Source organism: Lipotes vexillifer, unplaced genomic scaffold (genome assembly GCF_000442215.2).
Source record: "Lipotes vexillifer unplaced genomic scaffold, Lipotes_vexillifer_v1.1 scaffold1143, whole genome shotgun sequence".
In the NCBI taxonomy this organism is placed as follows: Eukaryota; Metazoa; Chordata; class Mammalia; order Artiodactyla; family Lipotidae; genus Lipotes; species Lipotes vexillifer.
Window position 1 is genome coordinate 1,189,739 of NW_006770581.1, and position 11,653 is coordinate 1,201,391.

Below are 11,653 nucleotides of genomic sequence, written 5' to 3' on the forward strand. Positions count from 1 at the left end.
TGCAGGCATTCCAGAAGGGAGACTCCTCACCCCCAGTCCCTACGCCAGGCACTTGGCAGAGGACTTGGGGTGCAGGGGATCTTCGAGCTCCACACCCACCCTTCGTGGCCCTGCCCTCCCACGCACGACCACACCCATTCCCAAGGGCCTGAAAAGCAGTTGCCTAGCAGTGTGTATTGCCCCATAACCCCGGCAGGAGGCCCGGCCATGCCCAGGAACGCGTTGGTCATCATGCCCTAGGGGCCGTACAGCTCAGTTGGCCTGTCAGTGGAGCACCGCACCTACCACTTGGAGGGCCTGCTAGGTATACAGCTAAGCGCCAAAGGGCCACCCAGCTGAGTGCGCCCAAGCACACCCCAGCCTCTGAGCATCTGTGCAGGCTGTGCCCTCTGCCTAGACTTCCTTCATTCCTCAGACCTAGACTAGTGCCACTTCCTCTGGAAAGTCGGCCCTAAGCCCCACAGCTGCAGGACGTTTTAGCATCTTGCTCTGGCTTCTGCTGCCTCAATATTAGAGCAGGAAGAAACATACACTGTGAACCCACTGGGTGCTGGGTAGTAAATGCAAATTACCTGGATAGAAAATATTACATACCCTGCTTTACACATTGGGAAACTGAGAAGCAGGAATATTAAGTGACTTTTCCAAGGTACGTGGCTGAAAAATGGCAGAGAGTCTGTCCCTTGATCATCCATTCATGCAACAAACCTTCACTGAGCAAGTAATATGTGTTGGACACTCTTCCAGGTACTGGGGACACACTGGTGAACATGATACGTGTCCTTGAAGTGACTGTGTCATTGTTGACTGCTAACTGACAGCTGTGCCAAGGCTCTGACACAGGAGCGTAATCACAGTGGGACCTGCCACTGGCCATAATTGGAAGGGAGAGGACAGAGATCTGGAAAGGTTTACTTGCCTGAATTACATCTGAGTTGAGCTTTAAAGAATGAGGAGAAGCTAACCAGGTAAAGGAAGAAAGAGCATTCCAGGTAGGGGGACTAATATCTGCAAAGGCTGGAAGCATGAACAAATGACCTATGTATTTGTTGAACTGATGGGAAGACGAGGCTAGAGAGGTGGACAGGGGCCAGATCCTGCAGGGCTGTGTAGTATTAGGCAGGGGAAAGAAACTGTGGCTGCTGTGAGTAGAACAGATTAGAGGGGGCCAAGAATGGAAGCAGGGAGACAAGGGACTGTTGTGGTGGTCCAGGGGAGAGATGATAGTAGCTTGGACCAGGACAGCCTTAAAGGGGTGGTGGATTAAAGTAAAAGTAACAGTACTCCCTAAGAGGATGGAGATGGGAGGCGAGGTTCAGGGGGCTGTGCTCCAGATCCAGTCAGTGTCTGGCTAGAAAACCCTAGAGTTTACAAAAACACTGTTTGAACTAATAAAAAAAATCAGCACCGTTTAACTATACAAAATCAACACACGGGACTTCCCTGGTGGCGCAGTGGTTAAGAATCCGTCTGCCAATGCAGGGGACACGGGATCAAGCCCTGGTCCAGGAAGATCCCACATGCCGCGGAGCAACTAAGCCCGTGCACGACAACTACTGAGCCTGCGTGTCTACAGCCCGTGCTCCACAGCAAAGAGTAGCCCCCGCTCACCGCAACTAAAGTCCACGCGCAGCAACGAAAGACCCAATGCAGCCAAAAAGTAATTAATTAATTTAAAAATATCAACACACAAAAATCAATTGTAATTCTGTAACTAACAATGAACCATCTCAAAAGGAAATTAACAATTCCATTTACAATAGCATCTAAAAGAACAAAACACATATGAACAGATCTAACCAAGGAGGTGCAAATCTTGTACACTGAAAACTACAAAAATCGCTAAAAGAAATCAAAGAAAACCTAAGTAAATGGAAAAATATACCATGTGCATGGATTGAAAGACTTAATATTGTTAAGATGACAATACTTCCCAAAGCAGTATACAGATTCAATGCAATTCCTCTCAAAATCTCAATGGTGGTGTTTTTGCAGAAATGGAAAAACTCATCCTAAAATTCATAGGTAATTTCAAGGGACTGAGACTAGCCCAAACAATCTCAAGAAAGAACAAAGTTGGAGATATCACACTTGCTGATTTCATAACTTACTCAGAGTTATAGTAATCAAAATAGTGTGGTACTGTCATAAGGATAAGTATATAGACCAATGGAATAGAATCGAGAGTCTAGAAGTAAACCATCACCTTTATAGTCAATTGACTTTTGTCCTGAGAGTCAGGACTATTCAATGCGTAAAGAACATTCTCTTTAACAATCTGTACTGGGGAAAGTGGATATCTACATGAATATCTTTTGAATGAAGTTAGACCCTTATACCATATATAAAAATTAACTTGAAATTGATCAGAGGTCTAAATTTAGAAACTAAAAAACTCTTAGAAGGAAACATAGGGGCAATTCTGAATGACCTTAGATTTGGCAAGTATGTCTTGAACACCAAAAGCATAGGCAACAAAACAAAAATCAGAACAATTGAAATTCATTACAGTTAAAAACTTTTGTGCACCGAAGGACACTACTAAAAAAGTGAAAAGACAATCTATAGAATGGGAGAAAAGATTTGCAAATCATTTATCTGCAGTCAGGACCCCTCATTGTCATTGGGATGCTTAATAGGCATCTCGGACCAATATGTCCAAAATATCTAAACCAGATTCCTAATACTCACCAGTCCCTCCTGCATTTTTTCCATCTCGGTTCATAGCAGGGCCATTCTTTCACTTACTCAAGCCAAAAACCTTGCAGGCATCTTTCTCTACTCTCTTTCCCTCACACCCCCCATCTAGTCTAGCAGCACATTCTGTTGGCTCTATCTTCAAAGTATCTCGACAGAATTCAACCACGCCTTAACCTCCCTGCCACCACCCTCGGCCTCTTTGTCCAAGCCACCATCAGTCATCTCTTGCCTGGATCACTGCCCTGGCTTCCTCACTGAGCCCCCTGCGACCACCTTGTCCCCTGCAGTATGTTCTCAAAGCCAGGCGATGCCGTTAAACCTGAGTCAGAGCATGGCCCTTGTCTCCGAGAACATTCTGGTTGCTCCTACAGTGGCCTGCCAGGCTCCTGATGACTGCCCTGACCTCATTTCCCCCTGTTGCTACTTACCCTCTCGGAGCAGGGCTCGAACCCATGTCCCCTGCATTGGCAGGCGGATTCTTAACCACTGCACCACCAGGGAAGTCCCTGGTCTTTTCTCTTTACTCTCTCAGCCTTCAGATCTTTCTCAAAAGTCACCTTCACGGACAGGTCTTCCTGGAGCATCTCCATTGACAATGTCGACACTTCCCTCAGCCTCCCTCTTCCTTATCTCCCTTCCCTCCTCTTTTATTTCTTCCTAGCGCTCATTAGTACCCGACATAACATATATTTCACCTGTTTCTCTTGTTATCCTTCTCTCCTACCGGGATGAATGCTTCAGGGGCTCAGGGATTCTTGTCTGTTCTGTTCTCTGCTGTGTCCCAGAGTCTGGAACTGTGCCTGGCATATCTGAAGGACTGATAAATACTAGTTAAAATGAACCTGCATGGAGCGAACGCTGGAACCACAGAAGGTGAGACTGTGGAAGAAGCAAGGCAAGTCAGAACCAGGCAGACCATAGGACATGGGCAGTGGTCCCTCTGAGGGCTGCAGCGGTAGGAGAGAACCTGGAGGTACAGAAGGCAAGTGAGATGAGGATTTCAAGAAGAAAATAGTTAATAGGCACCAAACTGTTAGCAGGAGTTATCTCTAGAAAAAGATAAATCCATGGTTGATGAAGGACATAGAAAGAGTGTTCCCAAAGACCTGTGATGGGAGGGGAAGTTGGCACAGTAATTTTGGGGGGCAACCTGGCAGTGTCTTAAAATTTAAAGGTATACTGTAGAATCCTGCTACTCCATGTCTCAGTTTCATAAATATATAAAAACTCGCACATGTACATGGAAACATGCCCATGAAGATTTTCTGCATTCCTTGGTCATCTTGAAAAATTGGAAACAAGCAGAAAAAGGAATGACTGGATATATTGCAGTACATCTGTCACATGAAACACAACACGGCAGATCTGTGTGTACTGATGGGGCTGGATTGCCACAACCATTGTGTTAAAGGAATAAAGCATATTCCTGAATTTTATGTACACTATGAGCTCACTTCCACTGAGAAAGACAAAAGGAGGGGGAGGGGAAGAATTATAGGCGATTTTTAAATCTGTGTCCTTTACTTTTCTGTAATTTTTAAGGTTTTTAAGAACTCATCAGTCTGCATTACATTTATAATCTGATAAAGTTTTAGAGTTTAAAATATGTTTTTACCAGCACAAGTGTTTTAAGAAGCAAGAAAGGAGATAGGTCAGAGCATGAATCTGCTGGAAGGGTGGGGGAGAACTGGGTGAGCCATTGAATGTGCTAATGGGTCTTCGCCTCTGACGATGCAAGTTCAGGAGAAGGTGGGCAGAGGCTCCAACTGCGGGAGGTAAAGGAGTGGTAGACATGAGGAAATAAAGAGCCCAGGCAGCTCTTCCCACAGTAGGGGAGGGGAAGGCGTATTTTAAGAGGATCAAGGGGAGAATTTTTATGATTGAAGGAGACTTGAGTATTGCAAGGTATCAGCAGGTGGTTGATTTTTAAAGTTAGCTTTGTATATCCCTGAATGGTAGTTCATATAACACTCGCAGCCAACATTAACTGAGGGCTGGTGACAAATGCCGGGGTGTTAACAGAAGCAAAGCAGGGAGCATCTGCTCCCCTTTCTCTGTTCAACACTCCCCCCATCATTTTAGACCCAACTAACATCACACCAAGCACAGAGTGGTGCATTTGCAGGCTCTCATTTGTAAAATCTGCCTCTGAGTTCTGTGCATTTCTTTAAAAATCATAGTCCTTTTATCATTCCCCGAAACCCTGCTGGCTTTGGAAATATGCCTGATCTCTCCTGAATTTACCATGCCTTAAGCAATCTGAAAAGTTTCTTTCTTTCTTTATTACGCATGAATTATAACAGCTTAGCAAAAATGTCCTGACTATGGCCTCAATACTGATGAAATTAAACTAATGCTTAACAAGAAGTGTTAATTTCCCTCACGGTGGTTGTGCCTTGCCTGCTGTACTTAAGTCTGCCAAATGACCTGCTAAAAAGGAAAAGACTCATAAGAATAGACTCCATCCTTATTTAGCTGAGTTGCTCTGTGTACCATCCTCCTGTCCCTAGCTATGCATTAGCTACACACGTTAATAGTCATTGGCTTTGCATCTGTGCCGAGCAGAGGAGGGGGAGATGCCTGTCTGTTTGCCTTAACTTCCTAACCAGGAACATGTAAATCATTTGCAGGTGGCACACAATTCCACCAGTACTGAGAAGAGGGAGGCTTTTCCATAACCCTCCAGTTCACCCAGATCCCCCTTGAAGAATGAGATGCCACTTCAGAGTCAGGTTCTCTGCGGGTGGCCTTACAGATTCTGGTTGATTTATGCTGGAGTTTAGCCACTGCCTTTGCAAAGACTTTGTTGCATGGAGTATATTTATCTGACCTTTCTTTGAATAGACAACCCATAGCAGCTCATAGGAAAAAAATGGGTCCTCCATGTAGAGAGGTGGCATTTGGATGAGCTGCAGGAATTCTGGTGCTTCTCCGAGTTTGATCCCTTAAGCCTGCACTGGCCGCCCTGCAGCTGGGCTCAACACATCCTGGAGTGGTGAGAAGGGGACAGGCATCCTGAGGATGAGTAGATGAAATAGACTCAGAGGTGGCTTATCGCTTTAATAAGACTCAGCTTTATGTCACTTGGGGTCCAAAAGAATCGTTGGAGGTGCCCAGCGCCATTAGGAGCTTGTTTACTCAACAAGCTGTATTAACACCAGGCCCCAGGGTGGGGAGGGGAGGGGGAGGATGGACTGTGGTCAGTGAAGGAGACACGGGGCTTTGTAAGGCAAAATGAGGACTGACGTGCTCTGTTGAGGAGGATTTCTTCCTGTGGGACTTCATTTGCTCAGATGTTGAGGCATATTCCCATTTTTGGCACTGCCGCCACCTCCATAGGGTGGGTTATTCGGTGGATTAAACCCTATTTCTTAGGTAAACCTTGCCACGAAAGAGTGCTGCTGTTCTCATAAAACAAACCCCAAACGCAGATGTTACATGAGGCTTGGTGAGATGTGCTCTGCAGGGAAAGGGCCATAGCAGGCTGTGGGGTACACACCTTCCCGGGTCTCCTTCTACAGAGCCCCTCCTCACTTACACTCCCGGTCACAGGGACCGGCCCCAGGTGGAAACTGCACCCCTTCTCTCCAGAACCCCCAGGATTTAGATAGCTGGTATTATGTGTTATCAGAATAGAGGTAGCACCTTGCCCCCAGGGGTGGGGTGTAAGGTGGGCATATGGAGAAGCTGTTTTGCTCCTGATTTCTCCCAATCAAATTGAACTACACGTCCCAGGAGCGTCTTCAGACAAGGCAAAGCCAAGGTCACGGAGGCCAAATTGCCTCCTACCTACCAGCTTGCAGCTTTTCCCTCTCTGGCTATAACTCCCCTCTCCAGAGCGGGTGCTGCTGGGGGAGTATCTGATCCCCAGAAATCTCTGCCCACAAACTGCCTTCAGGCCTCCCTGGACGATTCACTGGCCATTCCAAACTGGGTGGACTGCTTCATTTAAACAAGTCACTGGTCCAAACTGAGTGCCTTCCTCTAAAGATGGTTAAAAACAAGATACTTAAATAGGATACAGTAACATAAATATGCCAAAGAAAAAGATGCCAGTGTTCTGTAGCGAGAAGTGTTAGCAGTCAGTCCCAAGGACAATTAGGGCCACCACTGGGTGCCCAAGGAGCACTATCTTGTTAATGGAGATCCTCGCTGAGTTGCTTTTTGAAGTTCCTTTCCAGAAGTGAAATTAAAATCACGCAATTAAGATGTTCACAGTTGGGGCTGGATGTTCTTGAACTGATTGAAAGAGAAGAAGTGGACATGGCAACATTTTGAAACAGCAATTGTCTCTGTAATTAAATGCAATTAACTGACATAGCTGTTTGCTTTTCTCCACATAGGACTGATTGAAATGCTAAGACTTTAAAAAACATGCCCACCATCTGATTTCTCTTTCCATTCTAACCACAGTTCTCACCAACGAATGAAGACTGCCAAAAGTGGTGATTTAGTGAACCAACCCTAACACTGAGGTTATAGGGTGAACGTATCAGGAAACGTGGGGAGAAATGTATTGGAGAAAACAGAGCTCCAGGCTGTTCCATGCACATCATTTCTCCTAAACCCATATACCCTTGCATTTCCACAATAGAGAATAAATCTAACAATTTTCCCATAGCTGATCTCTAGGAAAGGAGCTGTTGAATGTAAGTAATAACCAAAATGCAGATTCCAAAGGGGAGAATAAAAATTTAGTCCATTAGCTTTAAAAAAAAATTTTCCCTGATTTTTATAGAAAATCTAGAATATGCTAAAAGAATTTTTTTTAAGTTTCTCATAATCTCACCACAGAGAGATAATCACTGGATATTTTCTTTTTTCCTAATATATACACATTAATTGCACTGAATACATATTTTGATTGATTGATTGATTGATTGAGGCTGCGCTGGATCTTCATTGCTGTGCGCGGGCTTTCTCTAGCTGCAGTGAGCAAGGGCTACTCTTCATTGAGGTGCACATGCCTCTCATTGCAGTGGCTTCTCTTGTGGCAGAGCACGGGCTCTAGGAGCACAAGCTCAGTAGTTGTGGCGTGTGGGCTCTAGAGCGCACTAGCTTTGGTAGTTGTGGCGCACGGGCTTACTTGCTCCGCGGCACATGGGATCTTCCCAGACCAGGGATCAAACCCGTGTCCCCTGCATTGGTAGGTAGATTCTTAACCACTGGACCACCAGGGAAGTCCCTGAATACATATTTTAATATATATTATACATGTACCCTGATTTTTTGCTTATATTACAAATATTTTTCTTGCTATTAAAAATTTATAAACATTTTTGAAATGTCCAAATAAAATCTCATCATATGCATTTGCCACCATTTACTTGACCATCTTCTTATTATTGGGCATGTAAGTTATTCACAGTATTTTGCTATTATAATAGTACAGAAAGGAATATCTTGTTGCAAAAGTCCGCCTTGTTGCAAAAGTCTGTATTTCTGATTTTTTCCTTAGGGAGCTTTCTTATAAGTGCAATTTCCTGGGCCAGAGATTAGAATCATTTTTTAATTCTAATTTTTGTGAGGCATTTGAGGCTCTTGGTATGTACTTCCAAACTGCCCTCCAGAAAGGTGACCAATCATCAGGGTAAGACTTTACCTAATTCTGTATATCCCCTCCAACACTGAGCATCACCTCTATAAGAAAGGCTCAAAACTATTCCTAGAGAAAGCTCATATTTTCACTGATCATATGGCTCTGGGGCAAATCACAACCAAAACCAAAATTTTTCAGGTCTCTGGCTGTGCTTGCCAGCAAAGGGGAGGACACATCGGGGCCAGTACCAGGTGGGCACCCACCAGGGATGTTGACTTACAGCCATGAACAACTGGAGAGCAGACCAGTCGCTGCCATCCATGAAGACACCTGCTTCATATCAGGTTCATCTGTCCCCATGGCACCCACATCCTTCCCCATCTTTTCCAGCTGTGTTGGCTAAAGATGGACACCAGGCCATCCTAGAGAAGATAGAAGACTGGAATGTGGTGGAACTCGTGGTGAATGGGGAAGTTGTCTTCCACTGCAACATCAAAGACTTGGAGTTTGGTAAGCCCTTCCCACCAGCATTCTGCCTTCTCTGGGGCATTTCCATTTCTAGTTGAAGTGGTCGATGTGTCCTGCCCATATTCAAATTGGGTTTCTTTCTGAGTTTTAAATTCTTACTCAAAGCCCCATGCTCTGTGGCACATGAATGAGCGCATCCTAAACCATACAAAGTAAAGTGCTTGATGCTCTGGGCTTCTTCCCAGAACGCTGGAAACAGAAGAGGGGTGGAAAGAAAATGAAGTTTTAGCTCTAGACGTCAAATGGGACTGTGCAAATTTAGAGAGAATAGGTTGTTTAGTAGCTTTTCATTTTAATAATTTTTTTTTTTTTTTTTTTGCGGTATGCGGGCCACTGTTGTGGCCTCTCCCGTTGCGGAGCACAGGCTCCGGACGCGCAGGCTCAGCGGCCACGGCTCACGGGCCCAGCCGCTCCGCGGCATGTGGGATCTTCCCGGACTGGGGCACGAACCCGCGTCCCCTGCATCAGCAGGCGGACTCTCAACCACTGCGCCACCAGGGAAGCCCAATAATGTATGTTTTATTATTATTTACCTTGAAAATGGTTTTTGTTCTGTTTGATTATTCTATCTAGGCTAAGACAATCAGAGTTGATATGCCGGCAGTGTATGGCATCATCAGCTACATTCTATGGATTTCTTTGCCTCAGAGAGCTTCTGGCTCAGCAGGCTGGCATCATGCATGCCTCACTGTATGCTCAAAGTAAAAGCTTTCCCAATCCACTAATACTCTATAAAGGCTGGGACCTTTGGAAATGCTCTCCTAGTGGAAGCCGTATGTTTGTCTTATATGACATGACATTGTATATAAAGCTGGCTAAAAGAAAATTGTATCTATTTCCCTAGGAGGCGATGGTAAACTAGACCCACTGTGCAAAGAGGCCAGGAGAGCTGTACTAAATGCCTACTGATCTCTTCATTGGAACAGGCATCTGAAGTCAGCAGAAGAGCAGGTGCCTCCCGCCATTCTGCAGTACGAGCAAAAGCGGCCATTCCGGGCCGTGGATGCTGGGCTCAGGCAAGGCAACACACCCTGTCCTTCAGCCTGCACAGCCAGGTTTCTCACCTGGATGCAAGGAAATGGGGCCTGCAAAAGTAATAAAACCACACCATTTGCAGCATCTCTCAATCTCAACCCATAGGGAGAGCCCTCCAGTGTCAGGTACACATTGAGCTGAAGGAAATAAAATGCAATCTAATAACAAAGCGCCATCCCTTGCTAATAACGCAAAGTTGCCAGAAGCATCAGAGATCCCACTCTATAGCAGTGAAGAGCTAGGAAGAGGTAGAATTAAGGATAAGGCAGGAGGGGGATAGTGGGAGGGAGAATAGTGGGCTTTGAAAATCTGAACCAGAAGTTAATGTCAGTATTTGGAAACCTGCCTATTCCTACAGGTTTACTTCTTGCTCCCAAGAGAATAATATTTAACATTGTAACATATAATTACCTAACGACAAATCTTCATTTATTTTCTTTCAAATAAACCTTTATTTATTTTCCAGATCACAGGAAAATGATCTGCCTTCGTTTGCATTAGCCAATCCAACAGGCTGGTCTGAAGAGGGCCCGAAAGAGGCCGGGACAGAAGGGGAAAGTGGCTCCCTGTCTCACTTGGAGGAAAACACAGCCAGCGGAGTTTAAAAAGGGTTTTAGCTGTGGTCAGTGTCAACCTCAGCCATGTCAAAACGACGTTCATTTCATTTTCAGGATCTTTGCACCAAACTGTAGCATGCATTCTTAGCTGTAAAGTAAAGGAGAGGGGAGAAATGCAGATATTGATCTAATGATGTTAACCGTGAGGTCATGGTAAGAAGGCATCACAGAAGAAAGCTGGATTCCTTCACAGAAGACTCCGGGCGCCGTGTTGAAAGAGAAGGGCTTTCAGGGCCTGTGACAGGCAGCGGCTGGCTCTGGGTGCACAGCCTGCAGGGCTGCGGGGCCACCCTGCTCCCTGCAGCCTCACTGCACCTGGGGAGCCATCCTTCCCTTTGCTCCAGGGAACCTCAAACGCCTCTGTGCCCCAGAACTGCAAAGGCATCTGGCACTCCATGAAACCACTTGGCCAAGTTCTTTCCCGCACGTGATGAAATAGGGGATAGAATTTTCATTTTCAGCCCAAGTTCCACTTTATCAGATTTCATTCAGAGATTACGAATCACTTAGGATGCTGGAAATATTTAATCATCTTTGCTGAGAACCTGAGGCTAAAAACAAGTCTTCTCCCCGGTGTCTGGTGCTGGTTTTCACACGTCTTTAGTAACCCTGGATTTAGTCCCTTTTTCTCAAAGATCAGTTTAAGTTATTATTTGTTTTCATATAAACATTTCAGTACAAAAGAAGTACATTTTCATTACAGTAAAATGAAAAAATACAGGTAAAGATAAAGTATAAATTTGATAACATTTTGGTTTATTTCAGTTGGGGTTTCTTCCATTTATATCTGAATGTTCATTAAGAGCTAGACATACATAGAAATGGATTTCACCAATTTGGGATCATGCCGTATGTATCCAATTAGGTATCTTTTATTAAAACTTAACCTTTTATGTTGAACCTCTTCCCATGTGACCAAAACATTTGCTGACTGTCTAAGCATTCTATCTTGAACCAGGGAAATTTCTTCCTGCTTGAATGGTGCTTCCTACTTTCATTGCCCAAAGCTTTTCTGCTGGGATATAAAATTGCAGGCTTTCCCATCTGCATTTGGTGCGGTAACTTCAGCTCCTCAGGCTCCAGGACCCCAATGTTAACCGGTACAAAGGGTCCACCCTGCAGCCACCTTGCCCTCCTCTGACACACCCTCCACCCTGGCCTGTATTTTGTCTCAGAGCAGCGTCCGCATACACCCAACCTGCTCTCCTTTCCGCCACGGCCAGAGCAGAAGGGC

The 11,653-nt window shown here is 45.1% G+C and overlaps 1 protein-coding gene across 1 annotated transcript; it reads left to right on the forward strand.

Moving 5' to 3' along the window:
* Positions 1-207: 207 nt before the first annotated feature.
* CUNH10orf53 (chromosome unknown C10orf53 homolog) lies at positions 208-9,676 on the forward strand. Its single transcript, XM_007446240.1, is given in 3 exon segments — positions 208-304; positions 8,630-8,749; positions 9,612-9,676. Coding segments are annotated over 3 exon segments (282 nt in total).
* Positions 9,677-11,653: the final 1,977 nt, after the last annotated feature.